General features: G+C 41.2%; 1 protein-coding gene across 1 annotated transcript in view; it reads left to right on the top strand.

Moving 5' to 3' along the window:
- Positions 1 to 3,526: 3,526 nt before the first annotated feature.
- The window catches only part of RNGTT (RNA guanylyltransferase and 5'-phosphatase), a 282,742-nt gene continuing 259,104 nt past the window's right edge, over positions 3,527 to 27,164 (top strand). The window contains exons 1-5 of the mRNA XM_055000920.1: positions 3,527 to 3,695; positions 6,409 to 6,518; positions 9,681 to 9,784; positions 9,870 to 9,958; positions 17,171 to 17,246. Of these exons, the coding sequence (XP_054856895.1) occupies positions 3,632 to 3,695; positions 6,409 to 6,518; positions 9,681 to 9,784; positions 9,870 to 9,958; positions 17,171 to 17,246 (443 nt within the window). The 5' untranslated portion in view covers positions 3,527 to 3,631. The remainder of the gene's footprint in view (positions 3,696 to 6,408; positions 6,519 to 9,680; positions 9,785 to 9,869; positions 9,959 to 17,170; positions 17,247 to 27,164) is intronic.

The raw sequence follows: 27,164 nt of genomic DNA, 5'->3' as shown, positions 1-27,164 counted from the left end.
GCTGTGCTTTAGTTACAGACTGTGTCATCCATTACAGGGAATCTTAACAGATGTGAGTACTCTTTGCCTAAGAGTCATTTGTTCCATGAATTATTTCAGCTGTGAAGATCTGTTGATGGATATCAATCACTTCCTCTTTAAGGTTTTATTACAACTTGATAGGAAAATTAAGTACTGCCCCTGTCTATTTTGAGGGGTTTCTTTCTGTCTCCTGCTCTTTACCAGTTTTTAAGCAAAGTTGAATTTGATACATATCTACACAACACCCCCCCACACACACACAAATGGCTAGACCTTGGATACCCAACCTACTCTTTCTGGACTTGCTGAATCAAGAACAAATGGCAATGAGAGGAGACTAAAGCTGACTACAGATGAAATCCAGAACTCTCACAATACAATCCTATAAAGTAAGTGCTATTGAATTGCATGGAACTGACTTGTAGGTAAGCATGTGTAGGACTGTAGCCCTGGATTTCCAGAGAATAGCATACTGATCCCAAATGTAGTGCTGAGCAGTGCTTTGATGTCCACCAGTGTTTCCTGGTGATCATTTGCTTCTTGAGCCTTAGTGATAAAATTCAAAGCTTTGTAAATGGAACAGAAAAAAAGGAAGGGAAAACAGAGGGAAAAACACGGAACTTCAGGTCACTCTCATAAAAAAAAAAGTCTTGAGCTCATCCCAGGCAGGAACATCAGAGTCACATGCCACTGCTTTGGTGAAAGCTTTTCTTATAGAATCATAGGGTTGGAAGGGACCTCTGGGGTCATCTAGTCCAACCCCCTGCACAATGCAGGAAATTCACAAATACCCCCCCCCCCCAACTGCCCCAGTGATTCTTGCTCCATGCCCAGAAGATGGCAAAACACCTCCAGGATCCCTAGCCATACCAACCTGTGGAAAACTGCCACCCAACCCCAAAGTGGCGATTGGCACCACCCTGGGCATGAAAGAAGGGCCAAGAAAACCAAGCACTGATGCAACCCCTTCTGCCCTCTCTGTCATGTTCTGCCCAGGCTCACAGAATCAGCATTGCTGTCAGATGGCCATCTAGCCTCTGCTTAAACACCTCCAAAGGAGAGCCCACCACCTCCTGAGGAAGCCTTTTCTACTGAGGGACCGCTCTGTCAGGAAGTTCTTCCTAATGTTTAGCTGAAAGCTCTTTTGATTTAATTTCAAGCCGTTGGTTCTGGTCCAAGCTTCTGTTTCTGGAATGTGAACATCACCCTGCGGCTCTGCAGGAAGCAAATGCTCTTCTTTGTTTGGAAATTAAAACCAAGAATAATCTCTTCCTGGAAGCAAAGAACCAATTCCTGCTTTCCTCTCTCCTCAGGGGATGAGGTGCATTAGAAAAACTTAGGAGACATCATTTTTGCATCTTCAGGGAGTACCCATTAGGAAGCATGCTGCCCTCATTACAGGAGGACCTTGCCTGGGAACCACTGAATATTTTTGTGAAACCTCCCAACATTTGCAATTGCCCTTGTAGCAGTCATAAGAATATAAGAGGAGCCCTGCTGGGTCAGACCAGTGGTCCATCTACTCCAGCATCCTGTCTCACACAGCGGTGCAACCAGTTACTCTGGAGAGCATGAAGGCTAGGCCTTCCACTGATGTTGCCTTCTGGTCCTGGTCTTCAGAGATTTACTGCTTCTGAATGTTGAAGTTCTCTTTAGTCACCATGGCTAGTAGCTGCTGATAAGACATCCATGAATCTGTCTAATCCTCTTTTAAAGATTTTTACGCTTGTGTCCATCACTACATCTTCTGGCAGTGAATTCCCCATTTTAATCACTTATTGAGTAAAGAAGAGTGTTCTTTTGTCCATCTTGAATCTACTGCACATGAACTTCATTGGATTTCCCCGAGTTCTAGTATTTTGGGAGACGGCGCAAAAAGTTCCCTCTACCTACTTTCTCTACTCCATGCGTAATGTCCCCCACTTCCTTTGTCTGTTTTCTAAACTTTAAAGTCCCAGACTCTTCAGCCTTTCATTATAGGAAAGGCGCTTCAACCTCTTAGCCATCTTCTGTACTTTTTTCAGCTCTGCAATGCCTTTTTTGCGATATGGTGACCAGATCTGCATGCAGTATTCCAAATTAGCCTGCACTGTAGACATATACAGCGGGCATTGTAATATTGGCTGTTTTATTTTCAACTCCTAGTAATTCTCAGTACAGAGCTTGCCTTTTCATTGCTGCAGCCCAGAGGGGTGACATTTCCATTGAGCTATCCACAGTCCAAGCTCTCTTTCAGTCTCAGAAGATTCTGACCCCATTAACGTGCATTTAAAGTTGGCATTTTTTCCAGTGTAGCAACATTGTTGCCCACTCACTCAATTTGTGGAGATCCTTCTGGAACCCTTCACAGTCAATTTTGGTTTTTACCATCCTAAATAATTTTGTGTCAACTTGGCTACTACACTGTTCATCCCCAGCCCCAAACCATTTATAAACAAATAAATAGCACTGGTGGCCCCAATACTGATCCTTGTGGGACAACACTACTTACTTCCCTCCACTGTGTGAAGTCCACTGATTCCTACTCTTTGCTTTGTTTTGCTTGACCAATTTTAATCCATAGAAGGACCTGTTCTTTTGTACTCACTAAGTTTACTCAGGAGTCTTTGGTGAGGTACCTTGTCAAACGTCCTTTGAAAGTTCAATTATGTAATGTCTACCTGGTCTCTGCTATCCACGTTTCACTTTTTAAAAAGAACATCAAAAAAATTGCGAGGTAAAATGTTCCTTTGCATAATCCGAGCTGATTTTCCCATGCTGATTTTTTGCAAATTTTATAGCTGCACCCACTAGCTCAATTGTTAAGCTTTGACTCTCAAAAGCTCAGGTGTTATTGGACCTGAACCTGCTCTTGCTCTTTGATAGATCAACGCGAACATCCACCTGGAACTATCTAGTTGTAAAACTACCCTTCTTGTGTTTCATAGCCTTTTAACCTCATTGTTCTCAATCCCTCCCCATGTATCAGATGAACTGGATTAAGAATTCATTTCATGCATTAGGTGAAGCAGGCTGTAACTCGAAAACCTACACGCACCACTTTTAGTTTCTGACGTGCGCGCACAAGACTCCTTTTCTGCTATTGTAGCAACACACTACAACTCAGTGAATTCAGTGAAAGCAGATGGTGCGGCAAGAGATTCCCACGCGCAACACGTGAAGCAAAAGTAGATGTTAGTTGCATTATCACTCCCATCAGTCAGCATTCAACACACTACAGAAATATTTCCGCTCTATACATTCGCAAACAAACGCGCACCGCTTTAGCTTCCCTAGTAACACAAAATGGAGATTCCCCCAAACAGGAAACGGGCCACTCTAGCCTTCCGAACGAGGTGCCCGGATGGGGACTCGGAACGCGCGCCTCTGTAAAGAGCGGAGCCGTCAAGACCATAGGTCCCGCCTTCTTTGAGTTGGCAGAGCGGCTTTGGCGGTGGAATCCCGGAAGCGGAACCGGTTACTGGCTACCGCAGGGCATTGTGGTCTGGCGGCGTTGCTGCGGGCGGCGAAGTGGATGAAGCGGCTGGTGTCGCGCGTCTTGTGGCCCCGAGAGGCGACGTCGCTGTGAGCGTGCCGGGCGGCCTTAGTCTTTTTCGTCTCCGGGCCCGTTATGTCCTTCAACAAGATCCCGCCGCGGTGGCTGCATTGTCCGAGGCGTGGGCAGCCCGTGGCAGGTGGGCTGGGAAGGGGCAGGGTGGGATAGTCCGGATGATACTTCTTGGCTTGTAGTTGTGCCTCTCAGAAGCCATTGGTATAGTGGCTAGCTTCTTGAATTAGGATCTGGAGACCCGATTCAAGCTCTCACTCAGCTCTGAAGCTCTTCTGCGTGACTGCTTTCAAAAGTCTTGACCATTTTCACTGTCCTTTCCTGGATCGCTTCTAGTTTTACAGTGTAATTGTTTGATTGGGTGATTCCAAATGCAGGTGCATCATACAAATCTCCATTATTATGGCAGGGTTTTCCCCAATTCTTTATCTAATCCCAGTGCAGAAACTGCCTTTTTTGTAACTGCTGTGCCTTGAGTAGGCACTTTCATCAGCCTGTCCACAATGACCCTAAGTCAGTTGCTGCCAGTTCAGATCCCTTATGCTAATATTTATAGCTAGGATTGTTTGCTCAAGTTGCATCACTTTACACTTACTGAATTTCATTTGACATCACTTTGCCCTGTTTCCTTCTAAAAGATTGATGTAACATTTTCTATACAATTTTCTGGCAGAGAAGCTGATTCTACATAGAAAAGATTGCGCCATAAAGAATAATGGTATATATGTGTTTTGTCTGAGACTGGGGACTTGAGAGACCAGCCAGCTTGTTGTTTCAGTGGTTAACATAGTATGCAATGCAAACCAGTCCTGAGAAGAGGGTACTCTGAGAAGTCCCTTACCATTTTTCTTGAGTATTGGTATTGTGAGAAGAAGGTATTTTCTGTACTACTTCCTTTTCTCTGTATCTTCCAGATCAGGGAAGAAACATAAGCAGAGTAAACATTTGCTATAAGTTGCCCGCCTTTCAGTGCACATTCATCTAGCCCTCTAATGACATCAAACTACTCCATCATAAGCAACTTATTAATTATCCCAAGTGGTGTGATCGCTGAAATCCATGCGTTTTGCTGGATGCGCTTGCCTAACTAAAGAGATGATTGAATAATGACTTGCACTCAAGGAATTGTGCCATACTGCAAGGAAAGGAAGACGTTGCCACTGCCAGTCAGTGCTGCTACTAGTCTGTCTTGCAGAAACATTCCCTTTCGACTTACAATAATGACAATTATTAATGCAGTTGGTTTGATCTTGAATGTAATTTCGAATGTGTCTGTAAAGCCTCCAAGTAGTGCCAGGATTAAGCCATGGAAATACCTCCGATGTTAGGTGCCATACCTAGAAAATGTAAAGTAATGGCATGTCAGGATGCCACTGGACATTTACAGACTGTTTCCACTTTACTACTGAGTAACCAAAGTCAAGTTGATCAGGACGTGTGGTACAGTAGTAAATTGTCATCAAGAGAATGATACAAGTGACACACCAGCTGAAGTAAAATGTTTCTTTTCACAGCTGGCGTCTAGAAACAAAGTGGACAGCAGGAGATCTCCTAAGCTGTGAAACTTTCAAGGGAGAGATGCAGTACAGCAGTTAGCTTTTAGGTTCTTTGCCCCCTCCCTCAAGCCAATGCCTCCCCTCTGGATTAAGTGTTAGTTTATTTATTCTCATTGAATCCATTACAGACTCTACAAGTGTGCTGTATAAACTAGCTGTGTGAACTAGCTGTTGCTGGATCTAACAAAGTGGAAAATTGGAGATGAGTGTAATCTGTATACAGATGGTACCACACTTCAAACTCCAGATTAGCTCATCTATAGTTTCATGTATATGTTTATCATTATAGGGGACGGTGGAGGAAAGGGGGACAGGGTGGAAAAAGCCTGTGTTGACTGTTGTGAATCAACCAGTAATTCCTCGTAACGCCTTCTGAAATTGTGATATAGCAGCAGGTGATATAGCAGCATCTGAATCACAGTTCTGACAAGAATACTATGATTGATTGATGGCAATGAAAGCCTCTTTAAGGTCTGGAAGAATCAACAAGGCAACATTCCCACCCATCCCTTTTTAAAAAATTAGTTGACAGCTTCTTTCAGCGTAATGGAAATGTACTTCACTGATCATCTTTTGGTCCAGATCACCACTTCCTCACAACAAGCTACTGCAGGCTGAGTGGGAAGGTCTGACATACGCAGTTACTTTGGGCTGCAGAAAAGCTTGCAGAAGGAGTTGGTGGATCAGATCCCTTCCCCCGGCATTCTTGTTGTTTGTCTCTAAAATCCTCTAAGGTTCAGGAGGTGTTTGAGAACAAGAGGTATCATGTCAGCCTTTTTCTTACATCTTTGAGAGACCAAACTCTGACTGAACAAGTGAGACTTCCTCCATGCCTGTTGCAGTATTTCCCCCGTTGTGTGCAGATATCATTGCCATGTATTATCAGTAACTCCATTGCTTACAAAATTACTGAGATCTTACCTTTGCCCATTCCTGATCTTACCTCTGCCCATTCCTGTAGTAGATGTATGCTGTTCTTCTTTTGACAGACTTCAGGCAGCTTCAGTAGGAATCTGGCTGCTGATCAAGTCTGCATCCCTTTAGCTTAATCATTCCTATGGGATGACCATTTGCACATGGTAGGAAAGCATTTATTAAAATTTCCTAAGGGGACACTTGGTACTGCTTCACTTCATTTTTATGTGAGTGCTTTGACAGTCGTAAACTAAAATGAATTACATTAAACTCAGCAATATTGTTTTTTAGTACAGCATTTTGGCAAAGTCTTGCCTGCATGTTTTCATGATCATCTTATATAAAGGAACTTTTTTCTTTATCAAATAGGAAAATTTTTGCCTCTGAAGACAATGTTAGGGCCAAAATATGATGATCAAGTTGCTGAAGAGTACCGCTTCCATCCCAGTATGCTCTCCAACTACTTAAAGAGCCTTAAGGTAAGGGTAGAAATCTGAAAATATATTCCTTTACCATGTAAGCATTAGCTGTTTTTTTCCCACTTACAGTTATGATCTTAGAGAGGTGTAGATAAGGAAATTACTGGTTATTTGGAGACATTTGTAGTACAGATGCGTTTTTCTGCAGAATCTCATTGTATTCTCCCTGGTAAAACATATTATTAATTCTGTGCAGATTTTAAATGCAAAGGCTTGCAGCACTGTAAATCAGAATAATTCAGCAACGAACACCTCTAATGTCAGCATGGACTGGATAATCTTGCTCATCTGTGCCACTTAATGGTGGGGCTTTTCTCCAGTATGAGGTCGGGGAAGGCTCCTTGCACAGGAGGAAGGCGTCCCTGTTAGCAGAATAGATCTATGAGATTTTTCGGAGCCAGTGTTCTATAGAGTTTCATGTGTCTTCTCTGTGTTTTCTGATTCTTGTGCCCATTTAACTAAATATAACCACTCTGATCAAAAGCTCTTATAAACATCTAAATTTGTGTTTAGAATTGAATACATCCTGTACTCTTTCTGTGGTATTTGTCATACTCTTACTAATTGTCTGGCAAACTGGTGGTATTGTTCAGCTATAGCAGAAGCACTGGTTGCACTGGTACTTGTACCGCTGAAGCCCTGTTTTGTGTCAGGGTAGGGGGCAAAGCCAGCTAACTAGTTGTCCTATTCCTCCTATCCCCTTTGCTATTAGGATGCTTCCACACAAATAGATGTATGGGCTCTGGGTTGTTCATCTGCAAAACACGTGTTCAGTGGAGTGAACTGTTTTCTTGTATTTAGAGGAACTTGCAGCCATCAGTATAGGTGGCAAAATTTCTGTCAAGCTTAAAACAATAATGGCAGTTCTAAATCCCCTCAACAAGTCCTTCTTTAAGGAGATTCTTACAGTTGCCTGCTTCTCAGTAGGACATGTGATATAGAGACAACATTATATTTCACAGGAATACTTTGGTACTGGTCTTAGTGGCCTTTACAAGTCAACATAAACCTTGTTTGGCGGAAGCCGGGTTCAGAGAGCCAGTTTGGTGTAGTGGTTAAGAGTGCGGGACTCTAATCTGGAGAACCAGGTTTGATTCCCCACTCCTCCACTTGAAGCCAGCTGGGTGACCTTGAGTCAGTCACAGCTCTTAAGAGCTCTCTCAGGCCCATCCACCTCACAGGGTGTTTTGTTGTGGGGGTAATAATAACACACTTTGTAAACTGCTCTGAGTGGGTGTTAAGTCATCCTGAAGGGTGGTATATAGATAAAAAGTTTTTAAAAAGGGTGGTATATAAATCAAATGTTATTATTATTACGATGTTCCCATGATTTTGAATATTCTAGGGTAGTGCTTCTCATCCTTTCGTATCTTACAACCCACTAATTACTCTATCAAAGAACCTGAGTCCTATCATGATAGAAACAAAAACTCCACTTTCCCCAAGAATTTATATGTTTACAGGCTTTCTGTTATTACTGTTAGCATGCCAAAAGATCACAGATGGATAATCTGTGTCAGTGTCGGCAGATAAATATGGTGATTGAGCGAGAATGAGTTCTTATTAATTTACAAAAGACCCGTATTTCACCAGTAGTACACATGCCACCAACTGAGAACCACTCTTTTGGAAGGGGAGAATTGCATGACCTGTTGTTCCTTTTCCTGTTAATCTAATTATCTAGGTTTTGCTGATGGTTCTCCTCTTAGCTTTTTCACTCCAAACAATAAAAATCTTGTAGGAGAGAGGCAGCCTATGGAACTGTGTATTTGCAAATAATTGGGTTGCACTGGTACATCCAGTCGCTAAACATCTGCTGTGTGAAAGCATGTGGGTATTGAGTACTCTGATGGCTTGCCAAGAGAATATGCAGAAGGTTATTAGGGAGCATCTTGCTTCAGTAGCAATCAACACTCAGCACAGCAAATGGGTAAATATGCTATTGAAAGTTGGCTACAGAATAATCTTTCCTAAGGCAAAAAAATAATAACGTGAAATAAAAAAAATAGAAGAGCTTTTAACCAACTGGCTTTGATTTGTTTAACAGCTTGTGCTTTGTGCTGCTGATTGAACGGAAGCCTGATTATTGTTTTGCTTTCTTGTTTTTGCTCATGTTTTAACCATTGGGTATGAAACAGCTTACCTTTAAGTGATATTCCAATTAAAAAAAATAGAATGGCAGAGGTTTAAATGTTATTGGCTTGATAAGTTGCCCTGATAATGCTTAGAATGGCCAGTGTGAAAATGAGAGAGCTGACAAGTTATAAATTATTGTGACTTTAAACTACATGAAAAAATGCTTTTTGTACCATCTTATCACTCTGCCCTGTGGCACAGAGTGGTAAGCTGCAGTACTGCAGCCCAAGCTCTGCTCACGACCTGAGTTCGATCCTGGTGGAAGTCGGATTCAGGTAGCCGTTCAAGGTTGACTCAGCCTTCCGAGGTTGGTGAAATGAGTACCCAGGTTCCTGGGGGTAAAGTGTAGATGACTGGGGAAGGCAATGGCAAACCACCCCATAACAAAAAGTCCGCCAAGAAAACGTTGTGATGCAATGTCCCCTCATGGGTCAGTAATGACGCGGTGCTTGCACAGGGACTACCTTTACCTACCTACTCCACACTTAACAGTTTTTCTGTATGGCTCCAAGTGAATGTTACATTGGCATCTGCAAGAGTTTGGGATGTATGAATCTTCATTAATCTGGGGGTTAGAAATCAATAGACGCAGCATGCGGTCTGCTATGCCTGCTTAGTCATGTTTGCTGGTTTCCTTGTATTTCTTTGTTGTCTCAGTTGACTGTCTCTGTTCAGTTTAAGATAAGTCTACCTTGCTGCAAGATTGTCCAGATAGTTGTTTCTCCTAGGATGGTCCCTCTCTCTTTCTCTTCACCTCGATTTTTTCCCCTGCACCTGGGCTGACTGTGCAGCAGTGCCTGTGTTCAAGGCCTATCAGTTGCATTGGTGAGATCATAAGGATATGTGCTGAACTTTGATGGATCCCATTACATCTACTAAAATGTCAGTATTAAGAGGTGATTGGGAGAGGAGAGGGATGGGGAAGTACAGAATTCTGTCCCTAGTTCTTTTGCTGAACAGTTGGTCTAGGAAAAATGTGTGTGTATGTGGACATATTTTTTTTAAAGTTTATTTTATTACTTTCAGGTTAAGATGGGTTTGCTGGTTGACTTGACAAACACCACTAGGTTCTATGACAAGATTGATATTGAAAAGGATGGCATCAAATATATAAAACTGCAGTGTAAAGGGTGAGTGGATTGGACTCGTGAATATTCTTCATGAGAAATGTTGTTTCTATGGCATCTTATAACATTAGCTCTTCTGTTTTGTCAGGCATGGGGAATGTCCCACAGCTGAGAACACAGAAGCGTTCATTCGTGTATGTGAACATTTTAGTAATATGAACCCAACAGAGTTTATAGGTATGTGCCTTGAATGAATATCTATTACAGTTTCTTTCTGTCTCCTGTGTGTCCCCCAACCTCCCTATTACTCACATCTCTGACACTTGACATATCCAGGCTCATTGGTTCTGATCGGGCATATGTATTTTATTTATTTATTTATTTTATTCGATTTATATTCCACCCTCCGTGCATCAGCAGGCTCACGGCGGATTACAACCAAGTTTAAAATCATATTTCACAGTATATACAATTAAAAACCATAAAACATCTTAAAGACAGATTAAAATGCGCACACGCACATATATAAATTAAAAAAAACACACAGTGGCACATAATCTAGACAACCACCTTTTTAGCCATCTTTGAAGCATTTTGGCAGGGAAATATGAGAGATGGAGGTATCACTAGTAGGGAGGGCATATGTTGTACTCCCCCAGCTAGGGGGCTCCGCCTTGCATCAACCAAATGTTTGGCGGAACAGCTCTGTCTTACAGGCCCGGTGAAAAGCTAACAAGTCTCTCTGGGCCCTGGTCTCATTGGACAGAGCATTCCACCAGGCTGGGGCCAGGACTGAAAAAGCCCTGGCTCTCGTCGATGCCAGGGCCAGGGATCTTTACCACTGGATTTCCAGTGGTGGGAGGATTGCCAATTAAATTTATGAAAAAATGGTGTTTTTGCTCTCCAAAAAGTCAGCAATGTGCTAGTGTTGTGCCGCATGTTAAAGAACTTGCTCTCCTAGCACTGTATTTTCAAGCCAATAAACTCCTCCTGTTAGGATCATTCAGGAAATCAAAAGTAGAATGGAGTCCCACAGTTTGGGAGAAATATAAATGCCACTTATCAATAAAACGGTTAATCAGGTGGATTTCTACTGTATAGCGCTAACAAACAACCAAAAATATCACTGATCTGGGCAAAAAAAAAATTAATAGAATCCCCCATTAACTTGGAAAAATAGTCTAAATACTAAAAGTCTTGGTTGGTTACAGGGCCCTTCATGCAGCTCTGTCTCCCACCAGATTGCAGAAATATGATTGCACGGAGAAATGTGTTGGCCTCATGCCTATGTAATGCATCCTGATCTCATAACCAAGGGTGGAGATTGGAAGTATCCTGTGGGCTTGCATGTGGTTAGGACTGTGAATATGCATAGTTTGCCCTATAGATGGTTTCAAAAATGGAAGGGAAGAGGGACCAAGTGTTATGTTAGGAGACTGGGCGATACTACTTCTGTCCTGGACTGTAATGGAGAAGTTGCCATTGAGTGTGTCAGTATTCTAATAGGTTGCACAGTACGTTTATCCAGCACAGTTCAGTTCCATCAATGGGTTTCTTGGAAAAAAAGAGCCCGACAGTGACTCTGTAAAGCTGTCTTACAGTCTCTTGTATTCCAAAACTGAGATATTGATCCTTGAATACACTATTGATCTGATGTATGTGCTAAAATTGTTTTCAAAGAGCTTGACTTCAGTGTATTTATTATACTGTGAGTAAGAGCTGAAGTGTGTCCCCTCCCCCTTTTGTGCTCTCCTTCGTGTGCTTTGGAATAAATACAACTTTTAAATTCCATTTATGATGATGTTACAGAACTTTCTGCTTCTGCTTTTTGTATAAAGGTCTTGTCAAGTATACCTGCAGAAGTGCCAGTGATATTAAGACTTATTTCTGTTTAGCTTTCAGAGTGTGTCTTAGTAATGTGGTTGTACTCATGTGTCAAATTACTCAAGTTCCAAGTTATGTCTGCATCTTAATAGAGGCATCTTTGACTTTTAAAAGCCAATTTTTTAAAAAGGTCTTCAGTCTATGAATTTTCCCTGGAATTTATACTTAGTTACTTATTGATCCTGGACACCCCCCCCCCCCCCAGTATTAAACACTGCTAGTACTGAATCAAAACTGCTTAGAAAGGCTTTAGGGGAGTAAAATAATCCAGCTCATGTCTGAGCTTTCTTATTGCATCTTGTGTTTCTATATACCAGTAGAAAAGAGCAAGAGTCCAGCAGCACCCATAAGACTAAAATAATCTGTGGTAGGGTATGAGCTTTCTTGAGTCACAGCACACTTTTTCAGATACCCGCTCACTTTTTCAGGCATCTGAAGATGTGAGCTGTAACTCATGAAAGCTCATACCCTACCACAAACTTTGTTAGTCTTATAGGGGCTCTTGCTCGTTTCTGCTGCCACAGACAGACTAACAAGGCTACCCATCTTGTTCTATATACCAGTTTGAGTAGTCTCCATGAAAGCCATACAGTAATACAAATGGTTGTGTTCTGTTGTTTTTTCTCATTTCTGCTATTGATTCACTAAATCTAAATTGGTCATAAATGGGGAGAGAATGTCATGTGTATTATGGGAACTAAGACAATGTATTTACGATTGGATAAGGGCAGTCATTGGCACTATTAGACCTATCAGAGGCATTTGATACAGTCACCCATGATGCTTTGGTGGATTGATTGCTGTCAGTGTCTGGGATAAAAGTGACTGCTCTCAACTAATTTTACTCCTTCCTTGCTGTCAGGAAACAAATTTACCATAGGCAAGGCAGATTCAGCAATTTGATGTATGGGAGTTGATGTATGGGATACTGTGTGGGTTCATTTTATCCCCCTCTAAGAACATTGGCTGAGATCATTAGGAGCTTTGGATTGGATTGTCACCAATATGCTGGTAACACCCAGCTTTGTATCCAAGCCTCTGGAAGTGGCTGTGAAGGTTCTAGGCCAGCGTCTTGAGGCTGTGGTGAACCGACTGAAGCTTTTTCTAGGCAAGACAGGTGGTACTGGTTGGGAAGGCAGAATGTTTGGTTGGTGTTGATTTACTAGGCTTAGATGGAGTTAAGCTTTTTGCAGTAGATCAATAATAATAATAATAACAACAACAACAACAACATTTGATTTATATACCGCCCTTCCGGACAACTTAATGCCCACTCAGAGCGGTTTACAAAGTATGCCATTATTATCCCCACAACAATAATCACCCTGTGAGGTGGGTGGGGCTGAGAGAGCTCCAGAGAGCCGTGACTAGCCCAAGGTCACCCAGCTGGCTTCAAGTGGAGGAGTGGGGAATCAAACCCAGCTCTCCAGGTTAGAGTCTCACCACTCTTAACCACTACACCAAACTGGCTCATCAAGAATTTGGGCCTGTTTTTTCACCTGTTATTGTTAATGGATAAACAAGTTGGTGCTATTGCTAGAAACTCCTATCACATTTAGCTAATAAGCTGGCCCCACATCTACATTCTGATGATCTGGCTACACCCATCCATGCTGCTGTAAGCTCCATATTAGACAATTTATAATGCACTCCATATGACATCTTGAAGATATCTTGTAGGCTTCTTCTGTCTGCTTGGAACACACAACTCTATTGCAGCATCAACTTCACTGGCTACCTGTTTGCTTCTGGGCTCAATTCAAAGTGCTGGTTATTACCTGTATAGCCCTTCACAGGCTTGGGCCTTCACACTTACGGGACTGCATCTCCCAGTATACTCCCCTGCATCACTTATGTTCTGCAGACAGCCTCTTCCTTAAAATGCCTTGCCTTAGAACTGGGCGTTTTGTGTGGTGGGCCCCGTAGTTTGGAATTGCCTGCCAGAGTAGTAGAGGAGGGCACATTCCCTCCCTGCTGTTAGGAAGACATGTAAGGCAGTCTTATTCCAGAGAGCATTTATAGAAGAGTGAATTTTCAACAGATCTGGCTATGAGGTTTGTTGATCATGTGTGTTTAAATTCATGTGTATGTTAAATTTTGAGTGCTTTTAAATTTGTAATTGGTTTTAATTTTGTTAATTGGCCTCTTATAATATATGCCCTTGCAGCTCTGTTGCTGCATTGTTCACTGCCTTGAATCTGAGGAGATAAGGTAGGATAGAAATATTTTAAATAAATATGGGGAAAAACTGATGGTGGTCTAGTTTCCCTGCTATGCAAGGATATTGGGAAAATATGTGAGCTAACACAGTTTTACTTTGTTTCCTGAATATGAATGTAGTTCTGTTTTCTGATCATCAGGCAATGTTACTGAAAACTGTAGTGTTGGATGTATTTTTACATCACAGTTCCTTTTAACGATTTTTAAATAACTTGAATGGAGGTGAAATTTTAAGTGGTCAGTGCATTCAAATCAAGAGGCCAGGTAATAACAGTAAAAAAATTAAAAGGAGCAGGGATATAAATTATATTCACCAACAAAGTTAATTTTTTAGCATTGCCTGGTTACTGGAAAATGGATAAACTTTTTTTTTGCTTACCTTTCCATATATTGGGTTTGATTTAGTGATCCCTGAGCATAGATGATTGCTGAGTCTCCCCTGCTGCTGCCAGCAGTTACTGCTGAAGTTGTGGGGTCCACTCGGATTAATAGCCATGTGAGCTGGGGGTTGCACCAAGGAGGGCAAAAGGGATGAAATCTTCTCCCCTTGTAAGTGCTGTGGCTGTTAATCCGTGTGGGTCCCCTGATCCTGGGAGTCACCTTTCCTGAGGTTAGAAGAGGAGAGGGAAATGGTGCAAAAACCCACATCCACCAGCAACCCGTTGTGTGCACAGGCATATGTAGACTTCATAGTGAGGCTCTGAGCTCAAGTAAATGTTAATCCCTTGCTGCAACAAGACCCATTTGGTCAAGTTCTGTCCTTGGTCATTACTTTTCTCCCCAGAATAGCAGACAAGTAGGACATTGAATGGCTGGAGTATGTAAGATTAATCTGTGCTTGTTTGATAGGAATATCTTTCCTGGAATGGGATCTGATAATTTAGGCTCTTCCTGTGTAATCAGTTTGTTTTGTGCATTAGAAAAAGAGCATTTAAAAAAGATAAATAAATAGTTCAAGTTGCTGTGCTTTTTTTTAGGGATATATCCATTTCTGAGCTGTAGGGATTGTTTTGAACTGCTTTTTCTGGCAGGTGTACAGTCCCCAGTTGCTTCCCTATGGGAACAGAGACCAAGAAGGATTTTTTTAAAAAAAAAAAGTGGTGAAAAGCAATATGATGGCTTGCCCTCTTACAGCAAACTCCTTAGTGAGCTTGTGTTGATTATGTGTGTTTTGGGATGTCATGTTGTGATTGCTAAAACATTATGGAAGCATTTCATGAAGGCTAAAGTATGATTGGGGACGCAGTTTTAGTGATTATATGTAGGCACCTTTATTAAAAAGTGTCATATAAGGCCAGCAGTCTGCACTGGCTGTAGGTAATTTTATAAGGGTTTAAAACTGTTCATTCTAGGAGATTTTCTTTTGAATGTTTTTGCTGTTTTGGGTCATTTACTTTTCTTGATTGGCTACAAGGAAATACTATTTTACACTTACTGTATGCTGCATAAATCAAGACATGCTTTTGAGGCTTGCTGGCGGGCAATTAATTTCATGTTGTACCCATTAAGAATATTTATATCCTTTCAAATGTTAGTATATTTACAGCTTTATATCTGGTAGGTTTTACGCAGAGATAGCTAGACAGCAAACTAGCTATGTTCCTGTGTGTAAATGCAGGCCTTATAGATAAGAGTAAGAACATTATAAATATCAGTTTGCTCTTCTTCCATTTGCTTTAAAGATAAGATCGTGCCAAAACCATACACTGTAGGTTTTTTTTCACCTTTGCTTTTGTAGAGAAGAAACGTGTCTACTTGTAGAAATGTTGCGGGGGGTGGGGTTAAGTTTGGTTAATGTATTTACATGAGTTGGGGAAGATTCTCTCCCTCTGTTAGCGGAACAGCACCTCTGAGTCCAGCTGAATACATAAAGCTGCATTTAAATGTCAGGCTAAATGATTCTTGAACAAAGTGAAGCAAATAATGGAAATAAACTTGAAAGGCCTGTAAGCAAATTTGTCAGCTGTTTTGAACCATACCACTTGCTTTTGCTGATTGTCTCGAATAATTAGTCCTTGTGCTTAAGACTACATCACTACTTAGCAATTTCACTTTAACTGATACTTCTTAAAAAACATGAGTAGGATGTGCCTGCTGGTACCTGCTATATACTTTTCAGCTTTTCAGCCTTTTTTAAAGCCACTAGATGGCACTATTACCATAGGAATACAACTCTTCCCATGTTTCAGATTATCCCCCCCCCCCTTTATACAGCAGAATGTATTCTTTAAATCTATGATTCAGAATTTTCTTAAAGCAGTTCTTAATCTGTAAGTGTGCTTACAGAAAAACAAAGTAAAGTAGAGGTCTTCAGCTGTACTGAGGAGCTGTAAGTGATGTGTCTTTGTATATATTTGATTGCAAGTTAAAAACCTGAAAAGATGAAATGACGTTCTTTTATTCATTAAATTATTAATACCATTTCTACAAATGTCCGCCATGCAGCAGTGGTTTTCTTATAGTTATTGATATAAAGCTGTTGTGGCAAGCTATTGATATTAGCTAAAGAGATTTTATCAGAGACTGTATATATATCAGAATGGGAATCTTTGCATAGAAATAACTCAAAAGAATATGACAAATTGGTAGATGTTCCTTATGTGCAAAACATTTCACCTACTTACCCCCCCCCCCCCGTTCTGTGCATCATCATCGTGCTTCAAAATAGTTCTGGAAAAAAAGTTGCCAATGGGGAGTCTTGCATTTAGCCTCTCCTTTTCTCCTCTGCATAGCAGTAGTGGATCATGGAATTTCTGTGGTTGTGCATGTGCCTGGTATGAGATAGGAAGAGAGAAAGAGACATGAGTGGCTATAAGAAGTGCATCAGGATAGGAACCTGTCCAGGGCAACATGGTTGCAATTGGGTGAGCATAACAGGCTGGAAGAAATGTTAGAGTTGGGCAGACTCATTGAGGAACCGAGGGACATGCCCTGTGTCAGGTAAGAGCAGAGTTCCTCATTGTGTCTCTTGCTCTTTTACTTGCAGTGGTGGAAAGACCAGCACCTTCACAATAATTAGGGCTCAGTAGGGGCAGTAGGGGATGCTAGAAGCATTCATTTTTGAGGCAAACTGTAGTCATATTAATAGGCTTATTTTCTGACTCTGGTAAGGAAATGAAGTGCTGGATTAATCAAGGAGATGATTACCCAATCCAGTTCTTCATCTGATTTCTTCCAGCACAGGGCTACTGAGCCAAATATGATGGGGGAACTGTGTATGTATAGTAAACTTCCAGTAGCTGAGGATGGTCTATGTCTGCTTGAGAACTGGATGTTAACAGAAGAAAGCATTGACTGTTGTAAACAGTCTCTAAATTCAATTATATTTTTGATTTTGTTTTCTAGGTGTCCACTGTACACACGGTTTCAATCGTACTGGTTTTCTTATCTGTGCTTTTCTGGTTGAAAAGTTGGATTGGAGGTAATCTTATTCCATTTTGTAAAATTGGTGGTGTTAAGTGGGCTAGTGGTTTAATCAGAGATATTCAGTTTAAAAGTGCCCTGCCTCCTTAGAGTACAGTTTATAGGAACCCATTCTTTCACTCCTTCCCCAAATTAACATAGGTCTGGTTGTGTTTAGTGATAATGTTTGTCCCCCATGAACATAACAAAGTGGCACTGCTGAGCAATACTAGATGAGTTGTACTATAATTGAACAGTAAGTATCTGATTTCAATTAATAAAGACTGTGGGTCAAAACAGATATAATGGAGATCAGGAATCTCTGTTAAAGGTATATTGCACAAGTGTGCAGCTGTGTTTAAATTCAGAGCCATGCATAAAAGGAAGAGATAATTTAACCCTGTACCCCTTTTATGGTTTTGCTAACAAAAAGAACCCGTAGCTTACTGTGCTACTATTGGCAGTCTTAAAGGCAAAAAGATCTCTTTTGGTCTTCCCCCCACCACTGTAAGGTCTCTGTAGTGGATGCTGCTTTCCAGCTCAAAGAACTGGCCTTTATTGACAGTGGCTTAGATGCTTAATGTTGGGCAGCACCTGTCTCTAGTGAGCAGAGATCTTTGTCCCCTCAAGTAGCTGTGGACTGGCAATGGACTGTCTGTTAGTGCTCATTGGATATCTGGCTGTTCCAAGAATCAGTTTTGGGGGGAGTAGATTGTGTGACTTTGTCAGCTTCTTGAGTCTTTTCTGGGTATGCAGTCATGACATGTGATTTGTTTGTGGCATCATACAAGGGGCATGAAGTGAATTAAGAAGAGAGTTGCTTAACTGTGAAATTCATTTCAGGAAAAGTTAGAATTGTATTAATATCTTTGGTAAAAGAATAATTGTATTTTCCTCATGTGATGCAAAGCTCAAGGTTTTCAAAGCTGCTGCAGTAAAGCAAGCTGCTCAGTTTGTGCCCCTCTAGGAGGAGCTTTTTTATGCTTCATGACCCCTCTTTCCCACTTAGGTCAAAACACATGCTAAGGCTAATTTTTACCTTTGTGGTGATGGAGTCACTGTATTCTTGCTCATGGCATTCTTGGTTGCAAATAATGTGATTCTGGAATAAGGAAAAAGTGTTTGGCTGTTGAGGGACTTCCAGCTATGTTCCTTAATTTGGAAGCAAAAAGATAGGAGCTTCTTGCCCCCTTTCTTTTAAGCAGAAAGTGGGAAACTGATCTTTGACCTACCCTTGACTCAGGTTGCACGGCAGGAGTACTTTGGGGTACATGGGCCTTTCATAGCTAATTTAAGTTTGCTATGGCTATGTTCTTGCTGAATTAATTATGTCCTCACTACAGTATTCTTTTCTGATATAATTGCTTTGGTAACTATTTCAGTGGATTTTGTTTATCATATTTTTAGTTTTAATTTTCTAGCAGTACTTTTCAGCCACTGAATATGTTTGTTATGCCACTGAGAGGAGATTTTCTGTTGGCATAAAATTGGTTTTCTGTATTTGTTCTTGTAAGCTATGATTGTGTAACTTATTCATTGGCAGATTTTTAGCATGTCACAGAGACGATAAACCCCTAGACTATCAGCACAGAAAACACTAAACAATACCATGTATTTTGCAGTTGGCTGTTCCTTTCAGTCCTCCAGAAAACATGTGTAAATACCTTTCTTTTCCCAAGTGGCAACTAGATGTTGTTGAAAAGGTTGGTCTTATACAAAGCTTTTAATGTTCTGGTGTAATTTTACTCTTCAGTATGCATTAAGCAAGGTTTTCCTGAACTCATACCTCTTACAGGCCCAGTTATAATTGCTACAAGGCAGGTGGCATCTCGGTAATGCTTTTAGTAAACAGTTAACCTGTTCCTTACTATTAAAGCTTTTTGGAGCTGCAGTTTTTGCAAGCTCTGTTCCTAGAAATTTCATAAACTATAATAGATAGCACCGTTAGAAATGTGCACTCTGCTATTCAGTTATTACCTGTGCAATAACTTGGAGGGCCATACCCCTCATATCCTCTTACTATATGAAGAGGTCTGTTGAAAACAGCTTTAAGCAGTTTTCTATATGTTACACTGTTTTGATAGAAAGTGTTTTGCATTTTAATGTATTTAACTTGGATTTTATTTTTGCTTGCTAATGTGGAGTTTTTAAGTGCAAGAGCAAGTTTAAATTGCAGGCCTGTGAACAAAGAAGGGATGGGGCTGAATGGGTGAATGGAGTCTGCTGTGCTTGGAAGGTAGCTGTACCCTATGATAATAATAAAAACATTCGATTTATATACCACCCCTTAGTACAACTTAATACCCACTCAGAGTGGTTTACAAAGTATGTTATTATTATCCCTACAACAATCACCCTGTGAAGTAGGTGAGAGCTCCAGAGAGCTGTGACTGACCCAAGGTCACCCAACTGGCTACAAATGGAGGAGTGGGGAGGGGAATCGAACCTGGTTCTCCAGATTAGAGTCCCGAGCTCTTAACCACTACACAAAACTGGCTCTTCAGAGGGCGGAAAGAACTGCATTTTTTAGTCAGTTCTGAGAGAAAGTGTTTATTCTGTTTAAGCCAGGCAAACTATGTGGGGCCTGAGAGAGTCTGTGTCTCTGTGTTTCTAAAAGAAAGTTAACCAGCCAGGAGATATTGATTAAGTCAGCCTTTGTATATCTCAGAGAAAGGATTCTGACCAAATCAGACAACCTGAGAGCCTAATTCTGTCTAAGGCAAACTGTGTACACTCCTGGATCAGATCGTGTATATCTGAGAGCGAGACTAATCTATTTAGGTCTGGCAAGCTGTGTGGCATGGTCTGTGTTAATTTATGTTTGTGAGCATGAGAAGAGAGTTTTATTCTGTTAATGAAGACCTGTGTGGAAAATTACTCTGTGTGACTGAGTCTGTGAATATACCTTTAAGAAGATGTAATTATTTTTGAAATCACCAAGTTAATGGTAAAGAACTATTCTGAAACCAAACCAAACTACAACCATCATGCTTATATTCTTATAACTCTACTTTTGTTTAAGCAAGAAAGATTTTTTTTCCATCTCAACTTTCCCTCATGTGCTGACCGTTCTGTAGAACCACCATCTATAACAAGCCTTCCTGTATTACTAGGAAAGGCAAAAGCCTTTGGTGGCAGTGAAAGCCTTTTGAGGGAGTCAGAGAGGCAGCAATATAAAGGTCACAGAAACACAAAAGGGAAGATGTTCTCAAGGTAGAAGCTTGGGTAAAGTAGGGAATACCTGAAGTTCTGTGTGAGTGAAATAGAAAGTGTTGGCTGTGGCCAGAGATTTCCTGAGTCCTGAGGTATAAATTTAAGGTAAAGTAAGAAGGAGCTGGATTAAGGTCCAAAGGCAAATATTTAAAAAGGATTAAGAACAAACAGCAAAACATTACCGGTAAGAACTTTGGTCACAACCTGAAGTCTTTAAAAAGGAAAAAAGATCTTTATTCAACTAACATACACTGTTAGCATGTTAGACCCCCTCCCTGTACTATAAGAGTAGTTTATAGATATGAACCCATAAGTCCTAGGCACTGCCTGACCCTAGGGAGAGTGGATGCCAGCCAGCCTGGAGACTGGAAAGTTACCAAGCCATGAGTCATAGGGGGAATGACTGACTGACACCCCTCCATACACAAGAGAGCAGCAGAGATAACAAGACTTCCTGAGAAAACTCCCTGCCTAATCTCATTATTGCTCTCCTCCGCCTCCCCTCTTCCACTTACCTAATCAAAGTTATTTAGCACATCTGATAGCCTTCCTGTCTGGTACTTATCAAGCAATATTTTTACCAATAGTCCATCCCAGATAGTTATATCAAATCTTTCCCAAGTTATTGTCCTACCTCTGGACAAACCATTAAGATATTGTTTTTGGCAGCAAGATGTCAGTTTTGCCCCAGGGTCCATTTTGCCCTGTAATTGGGCTTCCCAGCCATGTGTTCACTGTATGTGTGCTTGGATCCATATACCCACTCTCAAGTTCTCTTGACTCTTCTCCTTCTCCCTGTGAAACGCTGGTGGTTTTGCTGCTATTCCCTCAAACCCCTCCTTCTTCAGGACTGGTAATTATCACCCTATCCCAAATTACTTTCTCCCATTTTCATCCCTGATTTTCTTAGCTAGCCTTGTATGTGTGCTGTATGTATTTGTTACTGCCTTTTTTATATCTTTTAATAAAAAAACTTTCTTATTGAATATCTGCCTGATTTAATTGAGTGTTATCTAGGGTTCCTAGTTACCCCCTCTTGCTGTGCTTCCTTTAATGGTAATTCCCCTGACCAATTAAGGAGACCTCCTATTTGGGTAGCAACACCTCTATCAGCATGAGTAAAATGCATAGGAAAATGATACCAGAACAATAGCACATGTGTTACAGAAAGCTAAGAAAAGAATCAAAACATGAGATTATAAGTCCCTGGTTTTACCTTGACATTCCTTTCAGAGGAATAGGCATGAGAAAATCTGGAACTCTGAAATGGAAGATGGCTGATACAGACTTCGCTCATTCTCTCCTTTAACTCTTTACATCCCAGCCAGTTGGGATTCTGTTCGACTTCTCCTGAAATGGAGGTGGGGGCTTTGTTCCTACATTTCCCACCATTCTGCATTTTACTCAGGCATAACAAGTTGTATGTCTTTATGGGCATAACAGGATATCAGAAAGTGACCCACCTTGCATCTTCCTGACAGGTGAACGAGTAGTTATCTCTCTTCTTCCCATTTGTCTCATATCAATGGGGGAACATCTTCTCTCTGCTTGAAACAAGATGATTTTATGGCTTGCATCCCACCGGAGTGTTTTTTCTCTAAGGCCAAAGCCTCTTGTGAGTTAATTGCATTTGAGTTTAAGGAAGGAGAGAGATTATTGAGCTTGGCAGTGAAGAGATTTCACCATTCTTCTGTATGCATCTTAATTTATTCTTGTGCATTTATTATAGCATTTTCAATATTCTAATAGCTTCACATCTATTATAACAGGAATATACTTGTTTGTATTTTTGAGGAAAATCTTTCACATGCTTGCCAACCGTGTTCTCTGGCAAGTAGCTAATCAAAATCATTAAACTTGTTCATCTCTTGTCAACTTCTGTAATGTATAGTTTAATTTTACTAAAAATGGAGGGAATCTATAAAAAGTTTCCTTTAGGTGAGGATTATCCAAAGTAGGTACATTGTGTTTAAAATGCCCCCTTTTGCTGAATTGTTATTTGGAGGTGTTACTGGTGTTTTCCTAATAGAACTGCCTGGTATCTATGCTTATTCCTTAAGCACATGAAGTACACAGGTTGTTAGGTGCACAGTGAATGCTGAAATGAATTTCACAGCTAAGGCAAGGTCATCCACAAGGACAGCCTTCCAGATAATCACTGGTAATGTTCTCTATCTCCTTCTGTAGTTAGCTAGCTTTAGTTTTCCTGAAGGCGATTGTGCCTTATGCACTGTAAGATCTCTTCTTTGTAGAGGACTGGACTTGTATCTGAGGTGAGATGTAATTCTAGCCATTCTTCTGTGCTGTAGGGAAAATGTACTATTATCTAGAAAACTTAGCCTGAAATATAAAACCGTCAGAAGAAGCTTATGTCCTTCCTTCACTTTCTAGTTTTGTACTCTCAATTCTGTGAGAAACATTTTTAAAAGATACAATATGCACTTCTATTGGCAACATTTCTCCCCATTGAATAGTTGGCAGGCTGTTAATTGGGCCCCTGGAATTGTCTTGTACCATACCAATATGCTGTATGGTTAGTAATAATTGATTTCAGTGATCATTACGATATCGGCATATCAGTGATATTTCCACTTGCATTCCTGCAGGCCGGAGCCAGCTTTTGTCCTATGCTTGTCATGTGACATGAAACTTCTTCATAAGAGCTCAGTCTTGCCTATTTTTCCTGGCAATGTCTCTCTGGAATCGGAACAGAGAGGTCTTTCCTGACATCCGCTATCTAAGAATCTTTAACTGGAGATGCAAGTGACTGAAAATGGCACCTTCTGCATGCACAAAGCATTAATTCCATCCATTCTTTAAATTTATATCTTACCTTTTCTAAATGTGATAGAGTTAATTACTTAATATACGTTATATCAAACGTATACTCTAGTTTGTATTTTTGAGGGAAACTCTTACTGAAGCTTGCCAAACCATGTTCTCTCAAACAACTTACAGACCTCGAAGGTTATATTATATAATTTTTAATATATTTTGTAATTTTTTAAAATTCAAACAAAAGTGCAAGTGCTCAAATGTGATCAATATACTACAATAAATACTTAAAATCCAACTAGTCTATTACCCATAAATATTCATAAATAATCATAAATATTCTTAAAGCATCCAGTCCTTCCAATACACTTTAAGTAATCAGTTCCAATTTCCAGAGTTGTAAACTATAGTTTCTTTGATCTTATTCTCTTTCAAAGCTGTTAATATCTGTATGGAGCTTGAAAACTGTGTGGAGTATCCTTAGATCCACATTGCCTAGTGGTTGCAGCTGAAACCACCCCAAAACTGGGCTGTACGAGCCTGACGGGTGCCGCCAGCCTACTTTCCCGTTTTGACACTGTCTTTTTCAAAGGCTCAAATCCACATGCACTGTAATTAAATCATATGATGTTACATTAAAGATTGCACTATTAAAAACTCCATAATTCAAACTATGTGTATTCTTGTTACTTACGATCACTCCAACATCACCATACTCATTTCCTGGAAACGAAAGGAGCCGACGGACCATTGCCATGGGGTTCTGCTTCTCATCACATCATATAAATGCACTTAAGCAGCCATAAGTTATAGATTTAAAGGTACAGTGTTATATTGAAAAAAATACATGAATGATATCACAAATAGCAAGAGAGTTCCATCTCATTATTTAACCAATATGGAAACAATGTGTTTAATTTGAATATCCATTCTGACTCCCTTTGCAATAACTTTTGTTGGATGTCATAGTTCAAGGAATGCTTCATTACTGCTAGAACTGAAACTTTAAAGTCCTCCCTATGGTAGTTTTCAATGAAAAGGGGCGTCTGTAACTTTATTTTTTATTCTAATATGTGTTCTTGGACCCTCTTAAAGGTCGAGTAGTACTCCCTATGTATAGTTTTTTATAGGAGTATTGTAACACAAACTACATAGGGTGTTTTACAATTAGAAAAGTCTCTAAAGCTGTTTCATACCTACAGGATTCTCTATCTCCTTCAAATTAACAGCCATATTTGGCCATTGAGGAAACCATGTTCTCTGGCAAGTAGCTAATAGGAGACATTAAACTTGTTCCTTTCTTGTCAAGTTCTGTAATACAAAGCCTAATCTTACTAAAATGGTGGTTTGGGGGGTGGGGGGAAATCTCTTAAAAGAGTTTCCTTTTGGTGAAGACTATCCAAAGTAGAAATTTCCCATTACAGTTTGTTGTGTGTTTGTGTGTGTTATATGCTGTTGCTTCTGACTTATGGCAACCCTATGAATGAAGGACCTCCGAAACAGCCTATCATTAACAGCCTTGATCAGATCTTGCAAACTGGTGTACATGGCTTCTTTTATTGAGTCCAGCCATCTCGTTTTGAATCTTCCTCTTTTCTTACTGCCTTCAACTTTTCGTAGCATTGTATTTTCCAGTGAGTATTGTCTTCTCCTTCAGTGGGGGAAGGCATCCAAACTGTTTAAGTCACACCACCACTCGCTCCAGGCAAGGCTATGCAAATTTGTGTATGTCTTCCTGGGACAATCTCCTTTGAACTTACGTTGTCTGCCAGCCAGATCTTTGATGATGATGAAAAATATTCCCCCTGATAAGGTCCAGGGCCCTGGATCTATGGGAAGAAATAAAGGAGCACACAAAGGACAAGGCCTCCCTGTCTGAGGCTTCAGGCAAAGGGGAAGGGCAAATGGGAGCCATGTTCCCATCATCACAACCGGCAAAATGGTTGGGAGTTTCTGAGCTTTGGATCCTTACCTGACTAGACAGACTTTGTCCATGCCATGATCATAGACACGATCAGATGTGGAGGCATATTGGCAAGGTAGGAAAAGGGCGAGGAGGAATGGTTCTGTGGCTACAAGTTCTCTCTGCCTGAGGCCTTGGGCAAAGGGGAAGGGCAGATGGGAGCCACATTCCCGACAGCACAACCAGAGAATGGTTGGGAGTTTCTGAGGCTTCGGATCCTTCCCTGACTAGATCGAACTTGTCCATGCCACGATCATTGCGATGCAATCAGATGTGGAGGCGTTGGCAAGGCAGGAGAAGGGTGAGGAGGAATAGCTCTGCAGTGACAAGCGTCCCTTTCCAAGGCCTTGGGCAAAGGTGAAGGGCAGGAGGAAGCCGCTTTCCTGGCAGCACAGCTGGAAGAATGAATGGGAGTTTCCGAGGCTTTGGATTTTTCCTTGACTAGACTGACTTTGTCCCTGCCACAATCATTGAAGCAATCAGATGCAGAGATTCTGGTAAGGTAGGAGAAGGGTGAGGAGGAACGGCTCCATAGTGACAACGAGGCCGCAAGACCGAGCTGAAAGTCCTCTAATTGGCTGTTTTAGCCTTCCCAATGGCTCCAGCCCCCCTTAGCGCCTTTCTGGTGGGCCAGGACCCTAGGTTTGGAGTGTTTTTTGGTGGGTGGGCCTCCTTGCTGGCAAATACTAACTGCCTTTTCAGGGACACCAGCAAGGATGGAAGTAGACAAATATGGTGAGTGGGTTATTCTTTCCTGTCTTTATTATGGACAGCCCTCTACTGTTTGGATGATGCAGGCCTGGAGATTGACTTGGATAGCTTCCCACAGCCTTTGGGGCCCCGTCTTAAACCTTCATCAGTCTGAAACGGAGGAGAGCTTGCTAAGGAGAGATTGAGGACATCGGTCAACTCTTCAGCTATTGTAACATCCAATAAAGAAGAGGCAGAGTGGTCTGGGGAGAAGTCTGACACTAAAGATAATTCAGCCAGGCTTTTCAATCAAGAACAGAGACTTCTGAAAAAGGTGGTAACCACTCTCAGCTATGCCTTAAAAAAAAAAGAGCTAGTCAAAAAGTTGACAGGTTGTCCCTCTCCTGAGAATTTTGAGGAGGTCCAGCGCTCAGAATGGTCAGTGCCAGGCTATGGATCAACCATGCAAACTATTGCAAAAGGTTCTGCATGTTACCTGGTGAGATCATGGAAGATCTAAAAGTGTCTTTGGTTGACACCCTCATCATAGCCCTACATTTGGGTGCTGTGCTATCAAAAGACAGTGATAAGAAGAAGATGGCTTATCTTGAGAAGATGGCTTCTTATCTTGAAATGGCTGACCTGGCCACTTGGATCCATGCTATGGTAGCATCAAGACATGACTATTGTAATGCTTTATACATAGGTCTCCCATCTAAGTTAACTAGGAGCCTCCATTTAGTGCAAAATGCTGCAGCTCGACTGTTACCAGGAGCGAGCAGGCGCATAAACATCACTCCCATCCTATAGTAGATCCATTGGCTACCCATCAGTTACCATGCTCAGTTCAAGGTATTAGTTATTACATACAAAGTTCTTCACGGCTTTGGTCCGGCATACCTATGGGACCGCCTCCCTCCCTATGTTCCTCCACGGCAGCTTTGCTCATCTGAACAGGGTCTCCTGCAGGTGCCAGGCTGCACACAGGTGAAGTCAGCAGCAGCTAGTACACAGGCTTTCTCTGTGGTGGCCCCTATCCTGTGGAATGACCTGCCTGAGGAAGTCAGAAGAGCCCCCACTCTCCTGGCTTTTTGTAAACGATGCAAACCTGAACTATTCAAAAAGGCTTTTTACTCAAATGGGGAGAGGTGCATTGTAGAGATGGGGTCTCAGATGCTTCGCTAATGAGTTAGAGACTATAGACTTCATCACTATATTGCCTTACATATTATCTGCTGCTTTAAATATGTACTCCTGTGTACCACCAGTGCTCCATGATGTCTAATGTTAGTTCTA

This window comes from Eublepharis macularius, chromosome 1 (genome assembly GCF_028583425.1).
Source record: "Eublepharis macularius isolate TG4126 chromosome 1, MPM_Emac_v1.0, whole genome shotgun sequence".
NCBI classification, from domain to species: domain Eukaryota; kingdom Metazoa; phylum Chordata; class Lepidosauria; order Squamata; family Eublepharidae; genus Eublepharis; species Eublepharis macularius.
The sequence above is the reverse complement of the archived record's forward strand: the minus strand, read 5'-3'. Positions and strand labels throughout refer to the sequence as shown.